This window comes from Ambystoma mexicanum, chromosome 5q (assembly GCF_040938575.1).
Source record: "Ambystoma mexicanum isolate Mex_15411 chromosome 5q, UKY_AmexF1_1, whole genome shotgun sequence".
In the NCBI taxonomy this organism is placed as follows: domain Eukaryota; kingdom Metazoa; phylum Chordata; class Amphibia; order Caudata; family Ambystomatidae; genus Ambystoma; species Ambystoma mexicanum.
Genome location: NC_090933.1, coordinates 244,495,464 through 244,517,206, shown reverse-complemented (window position 1 = coordinate 244,517,206; position 21,743 = coordinate 244,495,464). Strand labels below are relative to the sequence as shown.

General features: G+C 47.2%; 1 protein-coding gene across 15 annotated transcripts in view; it reads left to right on the top strand.

The window, feature by feature from the left end:
- The window catches only part of PTPRM (protein tyrosine phosphatase receptor type M), a 2,094,608-nt gene that overhangs the window by 2,016,580 nt on the left and 56,285 nt on the right, over positions 1-21,743 (top strand). For 8 of the 15 annotated variants that reach the window (XM_069620757.1, XM_069620755.1, XM_069620756.1 and 5 more), the window contains 3 exons: positions 7,118-7,408; positions 11,910-12,041; positions 19,500-19,625. In XM_069620757.1, the coding sequence (XP_069476858.1) occupies positions 7,118-7,408; positions 11,910-12,041; positions 19,500-19,625 (549 nt within the window). The remainder of the gene's footprint in view (positions 1-7,117; positions 7,409-11,909; positions 12,042-19,499; positions 19,626-21,743) is intronic. The other 7 variants (XM_069620764.1, XM_069620765.1, XM_069620766.1 and 4 more) reach the window with 1 other exon arrangement.

The window sequence follows — 21,743 nt, the reverse complement described above, 5'->3', positions numbered from 1 at the left end:
TCGAAACAGGAAAATTGCCAGATTCCCTGAGGGAGGCAATAATCATCCTGATTCTTAAACCTAATAAGCCGAGCATGGATCACGGATCGTATAGACCACTATCCATGCTGAACCAGGACAGCAAGATACTCATGGCTGTGTTGGCAGGGAGATTAAGACAGGTCAGAAGCAAACTTATACATCCTGATCAGACTGGATACGTACCGCACAGAAGCATATCCGACACCCTTAGGAGGCTTCACCGGGTCATAGAGCAGACAGAAGGGGAGGCGCAGGAAGTTGCAATTGTTTCATTGGATGCAGTGAAGGCCTTCGACTCTGTTAAATGGCCGTAGCTCATAGCAGCTTTATGGGAATATGGTATAGGGCCCGAGTACCTGAAATGGGTTAGACTGTTGTATAGCTCACCACTAGCCAGAGTTAAGACGGGAGGGGTTATTTCAGAAAGATGGCAACTTAGCACAGGTACCAGACAGGGGTGCCCTTGGTCCCCAATGTTATATATCCTTGCACTGGAACCCCTAGTGATATACCTAAGACAACAGTACAGAGAAGTGGGGATTTTCACAAAAGGAGGGCCACACCTAATATTGTATGCGGATGATATGTTGTTATACTTAAGATACCCGGAGGAAAACCTGCAATACATCCTAGAAGTAATGGAGCAATTTGCATCGATTGCGGGCTTCGCAGACAACCCCAAGAAGTTGTGCATATTCCCCCTGGAAAGATATGAAGGGATCCCGCGGGAGCACCTAACCATTCTACAAATACCCTGGGAGACCAAAACCTTTAGATAGCTGGGAATAGATATCTATCACGCGGTGGAGGATGAACACAAACATAACACAGAGAAGGCAATAGTAAATATTGAGAACAGAATGAGATTCTGGGCTAAGCTCCCTTTGGCCATGGTAGGGAGAGCGGCTTTGTTGAAAATGATTGTATTACCGAGGCTGATACACTTTTTTGGAAATATACCATACATGATACCTAAGCGATTGTTTGTCAAACTCCAGAGCATATGTAGAGGCTTCATCTGGCACAACACTACGAATAGAATAGCCCTGTGGTAACTACAGAATACATATGACAAAGCAGGCATAAAACTTCCCAATTTTGAGATCTGCTACTGGGTCAGCCAGCTACAATATCTGGCCAGGTGGCTATTGGAAGACTCATCAGCGGAGTCCAGACTGCTGAGGTCAGAATGTACTCGGTTTTTCTTGAAAGAATGGATATGGCTGCCTAAATCAGAGCTAAAAGGGTGTCAGAGAATGCTAGAATTGGGATGGCAAATGTGGCGAAAGGCTTGCCAGGCCATGGAGAACCCGACTCTGTGCTCCCTGCAGGTACCGCTAGTAGCACTGAACAAGGGGGATGCACAATTGAAGAAAACGATACGCAAGCACTGGGAACCATTGGGTATTGCAACAATAGGAGACATATGGCAAGATGGAAAGATACTGGAATTTAACGCACTGGTAGAGGAAACGGGCCTACATCTAGGGCAATATATTATATACACCAGACTGGTGTGACTGGTGAAAGAAACATGGTCTGAAATAGTGCTGGAAGACCAACCAGATACAGCCATAGAAACAATTTACGACATCGCAGAGGGAGGGCACAAGGTTTCCCAAATCTCCAAACTGTTGATGACCAGGGTGGGGAAGGAAGTGATCCAGCTAAGACGGGATTGGGAAGAGGAAGTGGGAGAAAGCATGAATGATGGGCAGTGGGAGAGGGCGCAGAGGTACCATAAAAAGGTGCCCAGGAATTCAAGGTTGCAACAAATTCAGCTATATGTAACTCACAGAGCGTACATGACCCCCCAGAGGATAGCCCGATTTAAAAACACAGAAATACAAACATGTCCCAAATGTGGAGAAGTGAATGCTGGGATGACCCATATGTTCTGGGCATGCCCGGAAATTGGTAATTTCTGGAAAGAAGTGGCCCATCGCCTGTCAGAGAAGGGGATTACGCTAAATGTGGAATTGGTGTGGGCATCTATGGTGGGGGGTTCCCTAGACCATGCAAGCTAAAGCATCTGGGTAAACTTAAAGACCTGGCTTACATACTGGCCAAGCACAGAATTGCTATGGGCTGGAAAGCATGCAACAGACCAAAGGTAGAGGTTTGGTGTAATGATCTCAAGAAGTGGGCTGAAACAGAAACAGTAGTAAGGACTGAAGCAGCCAATAGAGGGGGGTAGGAAGAGGCAGATACATTGATGGACTAGAGGCACTTAGTGGCCACATTGTCTGGGTCCACCCAGGTGTGCCCAAGCAGGGATGATACCTCCCAGAACACGGAAGAGGGAAGATCCCTAGAGGATATAATGGCGGAAGGCGAAATGGAGTAGGCTCATAATTATAGTATATTGACAACAACAATATCATTGTTTTGTATGCCATGTGCTTGATTTCTACGAATTCCAAATGTGTTCTACTTTATGCGTGTCAGGGTGACACAGTATAACTTATTTTCTTTTGCTAGTGGCACAGCCCTCCCCAAGGGTAGGTCAGAGTTACACAGTGTGACTTCTTTTGCTAGTAGCACGGTCACCCGCCAGGGGTAAGTCAGAGTTATGCAGTGAGTGCCACTTCTTTTGCTAGCAGTACAACCCTCCTTAGGGGTAGGTCAGTGTTATGCAGTGCGACTTATTTTGCTAGTAGCACAGGCCTCCCTAGGGGTAGGTCAGAGTTATGCAGTGCGACTTCTGCTGCTAGTAGCACAGCAGCTACCCAGGGGTAGGTCAGAGTTACGGAGTGTGACTTCTTTTGCTAGCAGCACAACCCGCAGCAGGGGTTGGCCAAAGTTATGCAGTGCGACTTCTTTTGCTAGTAGCACTGCCCTCCCAGGGGTAGGTCAGAGCTATGGAGTGTGACTTCTTTTGCTAGCAGCACCACCCTCCCAGGGGTAGGCCAGAGATACACAGTGTGACTTCTTTTGCTAGTAGCACAGACCCTCCTCAGGGGTAGGTCAGAGTTATGCAGTGTGACTTCTTTTGCTAGCAGGACAGCCCTCCACAGTGGTAGGTCATAGTTATGCAGTGCAACTTCTGCTGCTAGTAGTACAGCCAATACCTAGGGGTAGGTCAGAGTTATGCTGTGTGACTTACATTGTTAGTAGCACCACCCTCACAGGGGTAGGTCAGAGTTATGCAGTGTGACTTCTTTTACCAGGAGCACTGCCCTCCCAGGGGTAGGTCAGAGTTACGCAGTGTGACTTATTTTGCTAGTAGCACAGCCTGCCGCAGGGGTAGGTCAGAGTTACTCATAGTAACTTATTTTGCTAGTAGCACCACCCTCCCAGGGTTAGGTCAGAGTTACGCAGTGTGACTTCTTTTGCTAGTAGCACAACCCCTCCCCTGGGGTCGGTCACAGTTACGCAATGCGACTTCTGCTGCTAGTAGTTCAGCCAATACCTAGGGGTAGGTCAGAGTTACGCAGTGTGACTTATATTGTTAGTAGCACAACCCGTCCCCAGGGTTAGTTCAGAGTTATGCAGTGCAACTTCTTTTGCTAGTAGCACCGTCCTCCCAGGGGTAGGTCAGAGTTATGCAGTGTGACCTCTTTTGCTAGTAGCACCGCCCTCCCAGGGGTAGGTCAGAGTTACGCAGTGCAACCTCTTTGCTAGCAGCACAGCCCTCCGGGTTAGGTCAGAGTTACACACTATGACTTCTTCTGCTAGTAGCACAGCCCCTACCCAGGGGTAGGTTAGAGTTACACAGTGTGACTTCTTTTGCTAGTAGCACCACCCTCACAGGGGTAGGTCAGAGTTATGCAGTGTGACTTCTTTTGCTAGGAGCACTGCCCTCCCAGGGGTAGGTCAGAGTTACGCAGTGCAACCTCTTTGCTAGCAGCACAGCCCTCCGGGTTAGGTCAGAGTTACACAGTATGACTTCTTCTGCTAGTAGCACAGCCCCTACCCAGGGATAGGTTAGAGCTACACAGTGTGACTTCTTTTGCTAGTAGCACCACCCTCACAGGGGTAGGTCAGAGTTATGCAGTGTGACTTCTTTTACTAGGAGCACTGCCGTCCCAGGGGTAGGTCAGAGTTACGCAGTGTGACTTATTTTGCTAGTAGCACAGCCTGCCGCAGGGGTAGGTCAGAGTTACTCATAGTAACTTCTTTTGCTAGTAGCACCACCCTCCCAGGGGTAGGTCAGAGTTACGCAGTGTGACTTCTTTTGCTAGTAGCACAACCTCTCCCCTGGGGTCGGTCACAGTTACGCAATGCGACTTCTTTTGCTAGTAGCACAGCCCGCAGCAGGGGTTGGCCAAAGTTATGCAGTGCAACTTCTTTTGCTAGTAGCACTGCCCTCCCAGGGGTAGGTCAGAGTTGCACAGTGTGACTTCCTTTGCTAGTAGCACAGACCCTCCTCAGGGGTAGGTCAGAGTTATGCAGTGTGACTTATTTTGCTAGCAGGACAGCCCTCCACAGGGGTAGGTCAGAGTTATGCAATGCAACTTCTGCTGCTAGTAGTACAGCCAATACCTAGGGGTAGGTCAGAGTTACGCAGTGTGACTTATATTGTTAGTAGCACAACCCCTCCCCAGGGTTAGTTCAGAGTTATGCAGTGCAACTTCTTTTGCTAGTAGCACCAGCCTCACAGGGGTAGGTCAGAGTTATGCAGTGTGACTTCTTTTGCTAGGAGCACTGCCCTCCCAGGGGTAGGTCAGAGTTACGCAGTGCAACCTCTTTGCTAGCAGCACAGCCCTCTGGGTTAGGTCAGAGTTGCACAGTATGACTTCTTCTGCTAGTAGCACAGCCCCTACCCAGGGATAGGTTAGAGTTACACAGTGTGACTTCTTTTGCTAGTAGCACCACCCTCACAGGGGTAGGTCAGAGTTATGCAGTGTGACTTCTTTTGCTAGTAGCACCGCCCTCACAGGGGTAGGTCAGAGTTATGCAGTGTGACTTCTTTTGCTAGGAGCACTGCCCTCCCAGGGGTAGGTCAGAGTTATGTAGTGCAACCTCTTTGCTAGCAGCACAGCCCTCCGGGTTAGGTCAGAGTCACACAGTATGACTTCTTCTGCTAGTAGCACAGCCCCTACCCAGGGATAGGTTAGAGTTACACAGTGTGACTTCTTTTGCTAGTAGCACCACCCTCACAGGGGTAGGTCAGAGTTATGCAGTGTGACTTCTTTTACTAGCAGCACTGCCCTCCCAGGGGTAGGTCAGAGTTACGCAGTGTGACTTATTTGCAAGTAGCACAGCCTGCCGCAGGGGTAGGTCAGAGTTACTCATAGTAACTTCTTTTGCTAGTAGCACCACCCTCCCAGGGGTAGGTCAGAGTTACGCAGTGTGACTTCTTTTGCTAGTAGCACAACCCCTCCCCTGGGGTCGGTCACAGTTACGCAATGCGACTTCTTTTGCTAGTAACACAGCCCGCAGCAGGGGTTGGCCAAAGTTATGCAGTGCGACTTCTTTTGCTAGTAGCACTGCCCTCCCAGGGGTAGGTCAGAGTTATGGAGTGTGACTTCTTTTGCTAGCAGCACCACCCTCCCAGGGGTAGGTCAGAGTTATGCAATGCAACTTCTGCTGCTAGTAGTACAGCCAATACCTAGGGGTAGGTCAGAGTAATGCAGTGCAACCTCTTTGCTAGCAGCACAGCCCTCTGGGTTAGGTAAGAGTTACACAGTATGACTTCTTCTGCTAGTAGCACAGCCCCTACCCAGGGGTAGGTTAGTAGCACCAGCCTCACAGGGGTAGGTCAGAGTTATGCAGTGTGACTTCTTTTGCTAGGAGCACTGCCCTCCCAGGGGTAGGTCAGAGTTATGCAGTGCAACCTCTTTGCTAGCAGCACAGCCCTCCGGGTTAGGTCAGAGTTGCACAGTATGACTTCTTCTGCTAGTAGCACAGCCCCTACCCAGGGATAGGTTAGAGTTACACAGTGTGACTTTTTTTGCTAGTAGCACCAGCCTCACAGGGGTAGGTCAAAGTTATGCAGTGTGACTTCTTTTGCTAGGAGCACTGCCCTCCCAGGGGTAGGTCAGAGTTACGCAGTGTGACTTATTTTGCTAGTAGCACAGCCTGCCGCAGGGGTAGGTCAGAGTTACTCATAGTAACTTCTTTTGCTAGTAGCATCACCCTCCCAGGGATAGGTCAGAGTTACGCAGTGTGACTTCTATTGCCAGTTGCACCACTCTCCTAGGGGTATGTCAGAGCAATGCAGTGGGACTTTTTTTGCTAGTAGCACTGCCTTCCCAGGGGTAGGTCAGAGTTACACAGTGAAACTTCATTTGCTAATAGCAGAGCCCCTCCCCAGGAGTAGATCAGAGTTACGGAGTGTGACTTATTTTGCTAGTAGCACCGCCTTCTTAGGGGATGGTCAGAGTTACGGAGTGGGACTTCTTTTGCTAGTAGCATTGCCCACCAAGGGGTAGGTCAGAGCTTTGCACTGTGCCTTCTTTTGCTAGTAGCACCACCCTCACAGGGGTAGGTCAACGTTATGAAGTGTGACTTCTTTTGCTGGGAGCACTGCCCTCCTAGGGGTAGGTCAGAGTTACGCAGTGTGACTTCTATTGCTAGTAGCACCGCCCTCTTAGGGGATGGTCAGAGTTACGGAGTGGGGCTTCTTTTGCTAGTAGCACCGCCCTCCCAGGGGATGGTCAGAGTTACGCAGTGTGACTTCTTTTGCTAATAGCACAGCCTTCCTAGGGGTAGGACCGAGTTACGCAGTGTGACTTCTTTTGCTAGTAGCATTGCCCTCCCGGGGTAGGTCAGAGTTACGCAGTGTGACTTCTTTTGCTAGCAGCACAGCCCTCCTCAGGGGTAGGTCAGAGCTTTGCACTGAGACTTCTTTTGCTAGCAGGACAGCCCTCCACAGGGGTAGGTCACAGTTACTCATAGTAACTTCTTTTGTGTACTCAATAGCCCTCTCCAGGGGTAAGTATAAGATCTTTATGAATTGATCCCATGTTTTTATATTAAGCCTCCCCACACCCCATCACTGGCTTCATCTCTATTGCCCTCTCATTGTGCTCCCTCTGACAGACATTCACAGCTTCTGTTCTTTCCATGTCAGCCTTCATCAGGGCACACAGTAGCCGGGTGTCAGCCATTGCCTATGTGTACCTAACACTTGGCTCCTTTTTGTCTACAGACTTTAAACATGGTGACTCCTACGCTGCGGGTGGAAGACTGCAGCATAGCTCTGTTACCCAGGAACCACGAGAAGAACCGCTGCATGGACGTCCTGCCTCCTGACCGGTGCCTCCCTTTCCTCATAACCATTGACGGCGAAAGCAGTAACTACATCAATGCGGCACTGATGGATGTAAGAGCGGTTTCGTCCTTACAAGCCCCCTCCTCCACTTACACAAAAATCAAATCGTCTTCTCCCCGTCAACTTTGGAAGCACAGAGCACATCTAGGGCTCGGTGACTGCAGACAAGTTGGGTTTTAATGATCTTTATTTATCTATTTGTTTTATAAATCACCCATGTGTTGCCATACCACCACTTTGCAACGCCAACTGTCTGTCAAACGTGGGATGGGCTGAGCATGACCCCCCGCCCCTCTCTCCGGGTTGGGGCGACCACCCTTCATCAAAGTTTTCCCTGAGGTATCGGTGCTCGGAAGGAATTGGCAGTGTGTGGTTGTCTGTATGCTTGCTGTATTGGGCGCCGGTTACTTCTTTGAGTGGGCCCGCCTCATCTGACTTGGAATTGGGTGGCTCACTAAATAATTACGTTTTCAGAGACCTTTGGAGCGACGGTGTAGGGATAGGTGTCTGGGAATTAGGTAACAATCTCCCATAGGATTAATCCCTGTGCTCCAGTGGTTTTCATTCCTCTTTTATTTTGCTTTCCTGACCAACATAGAGTTGCCTGGCTTTAATGTTGATGCTTAATGTGAGTCCAATATTCGTAAGTGTTTAATGTATTTCCGCCAAATAGCATTGGAGACCGAACATAGGGATTTTAAATGTGGTCCGTCACCCCTCTGCAAGTCATTAGAAACCTTTCATGGTCAATGTGATGCGGTCGCAATTCCTTGGCTTAGTCGCAGGGAAGCAGCCTGGTTCTGGAACCCCAGTAGTTAAGCGAATTATTGCTTTCCTCAGTATATAAACATTTTCCGTACATTTTTTAAAAGGTCGATTTTTGTCCCCGTTGAGCTGTGGGGGTACTGAGGTATAATTTGAAGGCCCTATGTGAATCTCTGCTGCACAGTTTTCAGCAGAATGATATCCCGTAGACATAAATGACACCGACGAGGCATTGCGTATTATGTATGATACATTACCCTGATGATAGGGTGCACGATGAAAGCAAGCTTGCTTTTATGCAATCAGTTGCCACGGGATTTTTATTGAGCTAGCAATTTTGCACTTTTTTGCTTCTTGTAACCCAAACCTCAGAGGCAGGTCCTACAGATTATTGCATTTATTTTTGCTGAAATTAAGCTTATTTCATGCAACATTTAATTTGTGGGCCAAGATGAATTTCTCTCCATTTCCGCATGTACTTGATTTCTCTAATACAAAACTAGCGCACTAGCAGTGAAGGGTCGCACAAAAAAGCAGGAGGTCGGAGTACAGATTAGCAGGAGGGTAACACAGCCCCTCGGTGATTTGTCCGTCAGTGTCGATTGAGGTGTTCTTTGGCGAGTATGTTCTTAATGCCACTTCTTAAAGTGCAGGGGATAGGGTCCCGCCTCATTGATGGTGGTAAGTTATTCCAGAGCCTGGGGAGCGTAGCAGGAGAAGCCTTGCTTCCTGGTTTGTTTTTTCTTGTATTCTTGGACTCCAGACTGGCAATGTTAGTGCTCCTGGTGATTTCTTACTCTACCCTGCTCGTGAGATTTTCAGCCTGGTATGGTGGTGCCTTTGTTGCCAAGGCCACTGTGTTTCAAAGCGTAGGTCGTATTCCTTCCTTTGCATTCTGGGTTTCTAGGTCAATCCTTAGTGTGCAAAAAGAATGGCTTCGTGTTGGCATTGCTTGGCAGCGCTTCCCAAAATGATTTACACTGTCCACCCCTTCAAGACTCAATGGTCTGTACAGGTGGCTTACCAAGAAACATTGCTAGTGTGCTGGACTCACAGGCACACCTAAAGTGCAGTGCACTCGGTACGCTAATACGGGTGGTCGGCACTCCCTAAATCCAACTCCCAGAATCAGCTTGACACTATCTGTTCAATTACTGCTCGCTGGGCGAGAATGCAGAAATGTACATTTATGGGTGTGGAAATAAAGGACCAGCACTGCGAGATCCTGAATATTTCTGCCTTTGTGGTAACTGACGATATTATTGCTGTCAACGGGGTGACCCCCGCTATGGCTGTAACTTGGGAACCCTAGGGATTTCTTGGCAGAACAGGGTCATATTTTGTCTTCCTGAACGATGAGAAAGCAAATATTAGAAAGAGGGCAATGGGCAGAGTGGAGGGGATGGAAATAGGCATTCTCCATGCCCGAGCCCAGCCCCTCATAAACATTCTGGCTCCTTTTGGTTCTGAGGCAGCCCGATCCCATGACTGAGGTGGCGTCGGGATGGAATCTGCAATGCAGTGCTCTGTGTGGCACAGGGGCGGGCATCAGAAGGCCTTGTGGAATTAAAATGAAGGGCCCCCTGTCCCAATCCCAAGAAACCACCAGTTTTCAGAAAAGGGTAGCTAGCACTTGTGCAAAAGCCAGTTTACCAGTGATTTGCAAGGCAGACAGCAGTTCTTTAGGGCCCAGGCGTCCCCGTTAAGCCATCGCATGAGTTGCCTCATCACAGCTGCTCACGCATGGGAGCGGAGGGAAAACTGCACAAGTGTGACACCGCTATTTTACTGGTTGAACGCCATGAAAGTAGACCTTATGGTAATCTTTGTTGCAGCGTGTTTTCAGAAGATGTCAGAAAAGGTGCATTGCTAGTAACCATGTAGCTAGCTCCAGGTGCATCATGGGTAGGAAGGCTTTGTGATCATTTGAGCCACCCGTCCATGGATTACCTAGGATATCTAGTATGTTGAGGTTTTTTCTTTCTCCTGAGTGCTGTCTTCACTCAAATCTGAAAATATGAGTAAGGCACGCTTTTCATTTGAATAACATTTTGTATCCTGAACCCCACTTGACGTGCATACAATTCTGGCTTGTCTCTGTTTTAGGGGTCTGCAGCATGTGGCTCTCCTGATGCTTTTGAGTATAACTCCCATGATCCTTTGCCATTTCCTTTGCTGGCAATAGCTGATGGAAGTTGTAGGCCAACACATCTGGAGAGCCATAGCTTGTAGACTCCTGCTCTAGCTCATGGGCTATGTTACTCTACACATTGCATCCAATAACTATTGGCAGGGCCCAGAGCAGACTTTCCAGAGGTCAGGCTGCAGGAAATCCAGAAGTTTGAGTTGGCGGTCTAGGCATGGAGGATAATCACTGAGCCCCTCTTCTTAGATGGGACCAGCTGCATGAAAGACAGTGATGTCACTCATCTCATCCACTACACTCTGAACCATCCCGTGTAATATTGTTCCCATAGTTCTGTGCTATGTTACTCGTGTGTGTGGTAACTATACAGCAGTGCCTCATATCTTCTGTTTGTTTAGCTGTGATGCACTGAAGGTTTAGGCACAGTCCGTTTCTGCACAGAAGTTTGCTGTGATGTGTGTGTTGTCAACACAGGTGTCCCTGTTTGGGTACTGTAGTCCAATAGTCATCTGTAGTGAATTGTTTTGTCAGGCAGGAGTCTGCTGGCGTGGTTCTGTGTGGTTTTGTCAAAATAAAGTACTTCATGGTAGGTTACTTTGTTTGTTTTCTTCCTTCTCATGGGGTGTTTCCCCCATACGCCTCCCCAACATCTAGTTTTTCCACCTCCACCCCTTCACTTTCCCACCCTCTATATCAGTGGTATTCTAACTTTTTTATGCTGAGCCCCCCTTTGAGTAAAAATATTGTTGCCGAGCCTCCCCAGAAGCCATATCTGCTTCAATTTTCAATTAAAAGGAGTCATCATCCTCCCTTTCTGAAGAGCCTCCCCCCCCCACGGATATCCTTCAGGCCCCCCTAGGGGAGCCATCCCCACAGTTGAAGACCACTGCTCTAGATCCTCTATTCCGCCACATATACCCATCTATTTTAACCCCCCCAAAGTAAATTACCATGTATTAATTGCCACAGTGCCATTTATTTTGATGCCGCCACCGTACACGCTTGCGTTTGCTACTAGCCCACTCAGGTGCACGCTTGTGTGATGGCTGCCCCGTGTGTTTCTTGTTGTTGGGATGGTGTGTGAGCTTAGGTCGAGTTTTTGAGGGAAAAGGTTGGTTTGAAAAAGGAATTTGATCTTTTGGGTTTGATTGTGCAAAGTAAACTCAAGGGTGTTTGAGGGCAGCGCGGCAGCCAGAAAATGTGCCCTAAGGTTGGAGAACTGCATAATGTTCCCACTTTGACGGGGCACATAGATGATGGCTTTCCAGAGTGAAGGTTCACGGGGCAGCTCAGCAATCTGGTTAGAAGAAGTTGGAATGAACCAGGCTGGACCAGTGGGAGGGCGGGGGCTGTGGGAGTTTGAGAATAGGGTAGGCCAAGGGGTAGCCAAAGGAGGGTGTGGCCTTTAAGAAGGGAAGAGTCCAGATGCGTGGGAAGGGGAGGTCCCCTGGACGTGGTCTGGATTGTTGGTTGTGTGGCCTGTCATCTACTACGTATTTGTTTCAGTAGCTAGAAAGCAAGAACATAAAGCATCCAGTCTTTTATTTACTCATTTATGTGTTTTGTTATTTACCTATATGTTGCCTTACGTCTACTTCATTGCGTGTTTAAAAAAAAAAAAGAAAATTATGAGCGTGGGGTAAAAAAAAGCCAGAAAAGTTTCCGTATTAATTCCAGGTTTTGCTTGCATGCTGTGTCTTGAATGCCAAAAATATTCTCCTCTCTCACGGCTCCGCTGCTGTTTTGCACCCCTTTCAGAGCTACAAGCAGCCGTCTGCCTTCATCGTCACGCAGCACCCTTTGCCGAACACAGTGAAGGACTTCTGGAGACTAGTTCTGGACTACCACTGCACGTCCATTGTGATGCTCAATGACGTTGATCCGGCGCAAGTAAGAGCGCAAAACTGCCTAGGGCTTCGCAGGTCTAAAGCAGAATTCACGATTTCTTCGTAATGTAATGGAATTTTTAATTTGTATAGCACCTTTTCCAATTGGTATGGTCTCAAAGCGCTGTAGGTGAACGCCTTCGGGGGAACGAAGTCCAAGGTGTGGTAAAATTAGTGGAAGAAGTTTAGAATGCGTTTGTGCATTTTAGCCAATGCGAAGGTGGGTAGGGGTGGCCAAGTCCCTACTAGCTACGCATATTGAGCTGGCATGTGGATGGATGCGTCATCTGGAGAGTATGCGAGTGCAGGAGACTCATTATGTGTCCAGCTAGACCACATTTTTGTCATGGGGATAAGATGTGTGCAGGTGGGAGGCCTTGCCTTCGGCTGTAAGCATGGAGTGTTATTTATTTCTTTGGATTTATAAAGTGCCCAGCATCCCAGAGGCATCGTGGTGCTGTTACAGCATATTCACTTAATACAAGTTATAACAGATATTTCAGAAGCAGTGATACACATTAATGCAGATCTTTCATAGGCTCAATGCAGGTTCAATGACAGTGTTGAAGGGGTGTTTCGAGGTTACAGAGGAACAGAGTTGGAGACTGTTGTGGAAATGGTTTAGTTAAATAACTTAGTTTTGAGCACCTTTCTGAAAACTGTGAGGGATTCTTCATTTCTTAAGCTGAGTGGGAGCACGTTCCAGGCTTTTGGGGCTAGTACTTCAAAACGAGTGCCGCCAGCTTTAGCTCTGTTGAATGCTGGGATTGATAGGAGGTGGGAGTATTGGTCCATTTCTGGTCCGTGGGCCGGAGCCTGGTGTATTCTTTCTGATAAGTAGGCTTGGGCGGTCTGGGCGAGGCATTTGTGTGTGATCGTGAGGGCCTTGAATGTTATGCGTTCTTTAATCGGGAGCGAGTGGGCATCTTTCCTCACCTGGGAGATGTGCTCTCTCCTAGGGATGCTAAGGGTGGCTCCCAGGGCGCTGTTTTGTGCAATTTGCAATTTGTTAATGTTATTTGCGGAGGTGCCTAGGAGTAGAATGTTTGAGTAATCAAGTTTTGCGCCAATTGTTACTCTGTCGATGTTGAGGCAATTATTTGGTGATAGGTGAGGTTTTACTGCGTTTATGATTTTTGTTGTGAGTGCAGCTGGGGATGAGATGGCGCTGACTTGCCTGTCCATTGATAATGTGGCGTCCAAGTATACACCAAGGGTTTTCACTGCATTGGAGTGTGTAATAACAGTGTTCTGAATACTGAAGTAACTGTACTTGTCGTCTAGTTTTTTTAGGGATTCTTTGCAGCCTATCAGTAGAATTTCCGTTTTTTCCCCGTTTAAACAGACACCATTGGCTGCCATCCAGGCCTGGATGCGTGCATATGTCTTCTGGAAAGTATTGAAGTCTTGCTCATAGTTCCCTGTTAGGGGGAGAAGAATGTGTGTGTCATCGGCATAGTTGGTAACAGCTATGCCGAATTCTTCTAGTTCGCTGAATAGTGGAAGGGTGAATAGATTGTATGTGAGGGAGGTACAGGATCCTTGTGGCACTCTGCACCCAATGTGGGATGGAGAGGCTGAGGCCCGGTCGGAAAAGACCCTCATAGATCGGCCCTCCAGAAAGGAGGTGATCCAAGCGGTAGCTTCTTGGGAGAAATGGGCGGTGTCAGTGAGATGTTTACACAGGATCTTGTGGTCAACCAAGTCAAAGGCTGCCGAGAGATCCAGGAGTAGGAGGGTGCTGTTAGCGAAGGAGGCGTTGATAAAAGTGGTGACAAATGGGGCCAAAGCTGTAGCACAGTCTTTGACTAGATTGGCTGGGCATGTGTCCCCTTTATATAGCGATGGTTTAGTGCACTTCATGACCATTAGGACTTCAGGAATTATTAGTTCCCTGAATGCAAAGGGTATGGATTTGTTTGTGCCATGTGGATGGTCTGCAACTGGCGGGGTGGCTGAGGGCTTAGATGTGGGAGGAGTAACTTTAGCCAGATTGTCAAACTGAGTCTTAATTTTGTTATGGAGTGTTTCGATTTTGTTTAACATGGTGTGTTGAATATTGTTACACCAGGTTTCGTTTTTCTCGGTGGGTTGTGTGGAAGTTGGGGGGCTGGTCAGCTCGTTATAAATGGCAAATAACTCTTTAGATTGGGAGTTCACTTTCTCAATTCTGGAGTTTATTTGTGTCTACTTTATCTTTAGAGATGGCCTGCTTGTATTGTTTAGCAGCTGTAAGGTAGGTGTCTCTTGTGATAGTGGAGGGGTTTGTTTTCCATGAGGTTAGTGCTGCTCTTTTAGTGGTTCGGGCATCAAAGAGTTCTTGTTGAACCATGAGTTTGCATTAAGAATATGTTTGGCTTTTCTCTTTTCCAGTGGGGCGATAGTGTCTAACACCTCTTTAGGAGTGGTATTGTAGATCTCTACTAGTTCTGTGGGATTGTTAGATGTGGGATGGGCAAGCACCGAGGTTTCAAGAAGGGGGAGGATTCTTTCCACTGTGAGTAGTTTCTTGGATCTCGCCATAGTGGCTGGCGCGGCTGGGTTTGGGTTCCCTACTGTTCCCTACTGTTTTTGAGGGTATGAAGAAGTGTAGTAGATGGTGGTACGTCCATGGGCGAAGGGTGTTAGAGCTGATGTCGGCGGCACAGTTGTGAATCACAGTCCAGTCTAATATATGACCTTTGGTGTTGGTCGGATCATTGACTAATTGGGTGAAACCTAAGTCTTGGAGAGCTTTGGCGAGGGCTTTACCTTTCGTGTCTTTGGGGTCTTTGAAGCCGAAGTTGAGGTCACCTAAGAGAATGACTCTTGAGTTTGTTTTGAGGTTGTCCCCTACGATATGGGTGATTTTGGGTTGGAAATCGAGAGTTGGGCCTGGAGGCAGGTAGACAATGTGTAGTGTAATGGTGGCATTAGGCGAGGGAGATATTTTTACTGATAGCATGTCAAAGTTGTCCGCCTCTGCGGTTTTTAATTGTCTGGCGTTAATAGATTCCCTGAGAATTAGGGCGACCCCTCCACCTTTGCTAGAGGTTCTGTCTTGGCGAAGGATGATGTAGCCTGATGGTAGGGTTTGGCAGATGGTTGGACCGGAGGCTTGATGTAGACCGGTCTCGGCGATGCCTAAGATGCCTAGATTCAAATTGGTAATGAGGTTATGAATCTCTGTGGCATGTGCTGACAAGGAGCGTGCATTGATAAGTGCACATTGGAAATGTGTTTTTTGGTTTTTCCCTGGTTTGGTTTTAGTAGGGATGGTAATAGGATTGACAGTTTTGTTGATGGTTTTTGGCATTGGGGTGGCTGTCGGTGATGGCATTGCTTCACTGGGTGGGATTTAGGAGTGGTTGAGCGCTGGGCAGATCAGGAGCCTAGTCTTAGATTTCTCAGGTGAAGCTGCATGGGATGAGAGTTAGCTTGTGACCTGTGTTGTGGATTGAGTAAGGTGGTGGTGCAATTCAATGTGGGAGCTGGGAAAGCAGGCATAGATCCTATGGTGCCTGTGTGTAGTGCTGTAGGTGGTATGTTGTTGGAGTGTGGGTGGCATGTTTTCGGAATGGGTGCTTCCGAATGGTCTGGGGCAATTCAGTGGGCTGGCAGCTTTTCAAAAGGTGGGCAGTGGGCATTTAAAAGTGGGTAGCATACATTTCAAGATGGGCAGCAGTTTTGTTTTAAAAAAGTGGGCAGTGAGCATTTCAAAAGTGGGCAGCATACATTTCAAAAGTGGGCAGCATACATTTCAAAATGGGCAGCAGTTATTTTTAAAAAGGTGGGCAGCGAGCATTTCAAAAGGTGGGCAGTGAGCATTTCAAAAGTGGGCAGCATACATTTCAAAGTGGGCGGCAGTTTTTTTTTAAAAAAAGGTGGTCAGTGAGCATTTCAAACGTGGGCAAAATACATTTCAAAATGGGCAGCAGTTTAATAAATGTTGGTAGGCGGGCTAATAGCGGCTGCAGTCAGTTGTTGTGCCGACACTGAAAATAGACTGGGAAATAAAGTGGCTAATCAATCACTTAGTGGTTTTGGTAGCTAGGCTAAATGAAGACAGAGAATCTTGATTGTGGCAGTGTATCCAGAGTATGAGGCAAACCGATGCATTTGCAAGGATTAGCAGGCACAATCGCATGAATATTGTACAAGACGCCTTGATCAAGTTGAGCAGTAAATATGTGTGAATAACGTGAGGGTACACGTGGAGTTCAATGAATTATAATGCATATCTCATTATGTTAGCATGATCAGCAACATAGTATTAGGCGAAGACGTGAGAAAGTGATAACAGCATACTAGGTAGTGATCACAGTCGGTCTTCAAGGATTGTTTCAGAGTCAAGTTGCAGGCAAGGTTTGCGGCTTACCGTTCCATGGGGTACAGATAAATCTGCACCGATGTGCCAGTACGCGAACAGGGGCAAACAGGGCCTTATCTCCACAGGCCTTGCAGGACACAGGCCGGCTTCCGCCTGCCAGCGGATGGACTGATTAAAATGTAAATCTAGTTGCTTAGCAATAGTTATACATACCCATATGTTCTGGCTGGTTTCTTGTTTCCTGGATGTTGCAAGGATTCTGTCATCTGGTCTGCTGGAGTTTATTCTCACCATCTCTTGGTAATTTCATGGCGGTCTCATTGCTGCCCAGCTTACAAGAAAGGAGGTTAACTAGCCCGAGGAGGGCATGGGTTCATCAGGTTGAAGCTGGGACTAGTCCGTTCTTGAGGGCCCTCCGGATGGCAACATGATCCTCTATGCATCAGATGCTAAGGGGAATTGAGTTCCAGATTGAGGAGGCTTGAACGGAGAAGGAGGATCCCCCTGTTCTAGCCAATTTGAAGGGAGGGATCACAAAGAGGAGTGCAGTGCCTGAACTGAGGTTTTTTTTGGGTTGGTGACGAGTGAGTTTCTGTTGAAGGTATTCTGAACCTGTCTTGTGGAGGGCACGGTGGGTGATGCACATGGCTTTGAAAGTGGCCCATCACCCAACAAGGAGCCAGTAGAGATCATGGAGGGCGGGTGTGAAGTTCTCTGTGAGGACAAGGGCAAGGGTGAGACTATCTGCAGAGATCTGGACCCATTGGAGCTTTCTGAGTTGATATGCAGGGGTGCATTGGTACAGGCAATTGGCACAGTCTAGGCAGAAGAGTACAATGGCCAAGATTGTGGTGACTTTATGAGGGTAGAAGAGGTAGGGGAAGATGTGTCTGAGAATGCAGAGGTGTGGGTAGCAAGATTTAGACACAGTATTTATGTGGTGTGAGAGTGTCAGGTCAGCGTCCATGATTCATCCCAGGTTCTTAACTGCGATGGATGTGGTGAGGGGGCAGGCTAGGGGGAAGAGAGATGTCTTCCTGCAGATCATAATTTCTGTTTTACCGGGGTTGAGAAGGATGTGGTTGGCCGTCATCCAAAGGTCGATGTATGTGAGGCAGAATACACGGTCGAGGTGGCGGGTGGAGGTGGACCTACATATCTTAAAGATGATTTGGGTGTCATCAGCGTAGTTGTAGCAGGTTAGGTTATGTGGACGAATAAGGGCAGGGAGGGGGCTCATGTGGAGGTTGAAGAGGAGGGGAGAGAGGGAGGTGCCCTGTGGGACCCCATTGGTGACAGGGCAGGGGCCAAGGTGAGGGGAGTGAGGAGAGTGATTTGTGATTTGTTGGCGAGGAATGAGGAAATCTACCTTAGAGCTGTGTTCCTTATGCAGAGCGAATGAAGTCTGTCTTGAGGATGCTGTGGTTGAGGGTTTTGAAGGCCGCTGAGAGGTCGATGAGTATGAGTGCTGCACAGCCTTCTGCGTCTGCAGTGTTTTTTAGGTCATCCCGAAGGAGACTGCGGATGATTTAGTTCCATGGGGGCTTCTGAAGCTGCACTGGGTGGGGAAGAGGAGGTGGTTGGATTAATTGAAGAGGCAGAGCTGTTAGTAGGCCATTCGTCAGGAGGTTTGGCTAAGAAGCGGTTGTTAGAAAAGGGCCTGTACTTGACTGGAAGGAGGGGGTCAAGGGAGGGATTTTGAGAAGGGGTTTAAATGTGTAATACCTTGAAAGCTACTGGGAATATGCCTGAGCTGAGCGAGTAGTTAATGATGGCTCTTCAGATGCCACCTGCACAGGTTGAGCTGAATCCTTGAGGCGGACGGGAGTGCATGGATCTCTCGGGGATCCGGACGGGCAGCTGCTAGCAAGTAGCTTAAGGAATTTGGGTCGAGAGATGGGAGAGAAAGAGTAGAAGATAAGGTGGGTGGGATAGAGGGGTCAGGAGGAGGCACACGTGCAGAGTAAAAAAGGATTGCGCCCTTCCACTAGTGTTTGTCGGTGGGAGTGTGGCTAGTTGGTCTGTGCTGTGTGTGTTTGTGTGAGTGTGTGTGTGTGTAATGTTGGATCAGGTATTGTGTGCACTTTGTGGCCCTGTGGAAAGTCATGCTTCTGTGCCCCAGCAAAGCCAGTGGAGCCCTCCCCTGCGTACCCCAGTAGCAAGTCCTGGTGCATTTTGGGTGTTTTCCATGGACTTAATTAGATCCGGTCAGTAAGGACGAGTGAGCGACAGCACCTTGCTGTGCACAGTGGATGCAGCCTCCAGACAGCCTGATGAAGCCACTGTGTGGACACGTTTTCACTTTTGTGCTGCCCTATTTCACTTCTGCTTAGAAGATCTTTAACATCTGCGTTGATGATGCAAATTAAGTATGCTTAATGTCTGATTTTAGTAGCCTGCATAGGTAATGTTGTGTCTAATCACCTCTAAAAGAAATCCTTTGAAGATCACTGGCTATCTCGCATTGGTGGCGAGTCACTTCGGTCATTGATTTCACCACAAGACGTTCGCCGCCACCAACTAATTTGCCATCTTAAGACGGCATCAGATGAGTCAAGGTCAGGAAGTAGGAACTCCCCATCCTGCAGATCTTAACTACAGAATTGGGCGGAACATACTCACCCTTGGCGTAATGGAAGCCGGCTTGTATTCATAATGGAGCTATGTCTGTTCCAACATCACTGCCTCCGTATGGCTTGCTTTGGTCATCAGGGTTTTTTGAGAGATGTTCTGAAGAGCAGTCTTGTCCTAGGTTCCCTTAAGGTGTATGATGGTCGGATTCTGGTCCCGTTCTTATACAGTTTGCTGCAAAAAAAGTACCACCTCAAAATGCAGAAAGACCACACGCCAAATAGTCTGATTATCTTGTGATGGTTTTCCCGGCCCTTGTGATGGTTTTCCCGGCCCCTCGAATCTAAGAGCATCGTTACTGTGCAATAGGCCTTTTAATGTGTCTTCTTTGCCCTCCGGCATCTGTCAGCTCCATTCGGTGGTGCTTTTTCACAGTGGCGGCCTGCATCATGAAATCTTTTAAACATTTAATGAGATTAATGAACCCGAAGTACATGAAAGATTACAACATGAGCTCCATGCATGCTATAAAATGGGGTTCTGCTTGGAAATAACAGATGCGTACCTATGCATTCCCTCTAGCTTTGCCCCCAGTATTGGGCGGAAAATGGAGTACACCGGCACGGCCCGATACAGGTGGAATTCGTTTCCGCTGACTTAGAGGAAGACATCATCAGCCGAATATTCCGAATCTACAATGCTTCACGAGTAAGAATGTCAAGTTTCTTCTGTTCTGTCGAGTTATTATGATCAAGTAAATAGTTCACGTTGCATGTGGTGATATGACATGGTGTAGCTTGAGGTAGCACTTGTGAAAATCAATTGACAAGAACGGGTCTAAAATAGTAAAGGTGCAATGTTATGAATTGAGCTGTCACGTCAAATATGTTCTAAGATCTGCATTCAAAAAGAGAATGCTAGGGACTAGAATAAGCACCACACTGGTAGAGCTGTAGGTTGGGTGGGATGCGTGTACCAAGGTTGGGATCTATATAAGCTGATATTGGTTTTATTATTTTTAAACATATATTTTAAACATAATGATCGTATGATACCGATAACAATGCAGATATAAATGTAAATTGCGTTTTTAATGTTTTGTATTGTAAAAAATTGCGCTTTGATTGAGATTTACTTTCCGAATAAAGTTAACCAATCGAATCGAGAATTGAGTAGTCACGTCAAATATGTTTGACTTTGGGCATTCACACAGAGTAGAGAAATTGGGTGCCTTGTTAAGAGAATAATTAACTTTGAATGGCAGCGCTACAAGAGGCAGAATTCTAAGACACCCCTGAACTTTTTCCTAGGCTGAATTTAGAAAAAAATATTGGGGAATGCTGATGAGTGCATTCTTGTCATGTCTAATTCAAATGCTCAGAAATGCCTGTGCTTATATGTCGTGCCATGAAGAAGTCACACTGCGGCCTCATAGGTGAAGGCAATCTGCTATATCAGTGATGCTTCAGTGTAACCCAGGGTTGTCTAACTCCAGGCCGTGAGGGACAAAAATCTGACAGGTGTTCAGGATATCCCTCATGAATTTTCATGAGAGAAAAATGTGCATTCATTTAGAATCATTGTATGCAAATTTATCTCATGAATATTAATGAGGGGTGTCCTGAAAATCCGACATGGATCCAGCCCTCGTGGCTTGGAGTTGGACAACCCTGCCCATGGTATTTGTCTCCCATCTGCCTACCTCAGTGTCACGCTCTCCTTTGCTAGCCATTATCTGGGTACGAATAACAAAAGGGAAAGGCGTACAACCTTCTCCAACCAAATATTTATGCCTGCTTTGTCCCTTATAAAGAGCACTCTTTGTGCTAAGCTAACCTCAGTCACAGAACATGTACAGTGGTTGCCGTCTTGCAAGAGCTGTTATGCATTTGAAAGACTTGATAAGCTCATTCGCCTTTTGCAGTCAGCGGTTCAATGCTACATATTTACTTAATTTGAAGGGCGACCCCTGTTTCCCAGCCTACACAGATGGAATGCTATGGAATAAACTTAGACCAAGGTCCACAACTCTTATCCCACAGTGCAGGGTTTCAGACCCTCCAGCATGAATATACATGTGCATCCATTACATTCCGTGGGAGCGCATTTACATAGTTAGTGGTTATCTTGAAAACGTGATAGTTTTGTAGACTCAAGGGCCAGGGCTGTGCAATAAAGTAGACCAAAACACACAGAATATCCACTTTCAAAGACACAACATGGTGTTGTGTGCTTCTTCTGTTGCCACTATTGCTAAAACTCTGGCACAATCTGAAACCCTAAAGCATTAACCATAGTTTGAAATTAACTTTTGCGATGTACCTCATCCCACCATGGCCCACAGTATCAAGGATCCGCTCTTTAATTATTGTATTTATTTATTTGTTCGGATTTATAAAGCGCGCAGTAGCTCGAGAGCATTGTGGCGCTTGTTACAGAGATAGGTGACAACTTCTTGCATATGCAGTACCGAGAAGTCATGACTTAGTTACATGGATAGCAGGCAAAACAGCTTGGTTTTGTATAGAAGAAACAGGCAAACATGCTGGAATCATAGAAAAGCAGATCATTTGTAGCGCATTTGAAGAGGGTGGGAGAGGAGACCCAGAGGGGTAAGCAAGAGTTTAATTAAAGAGAACGGTTTTCAGCTTTTTATGAAAAACATGGAGGGAGGTTTCTGCTCTCAGTGCGGGTTCCATAGACAGTTTGAGCCCAAAATAAAGTACCTACCAACCAGCTGAATACATTCAAATCTAGGCATAGAAAGAAGGCTTATTTTGGCAGAACACCGTTTTTTGCCGGAGTTTTAGCAGTGTCCCTAACAAT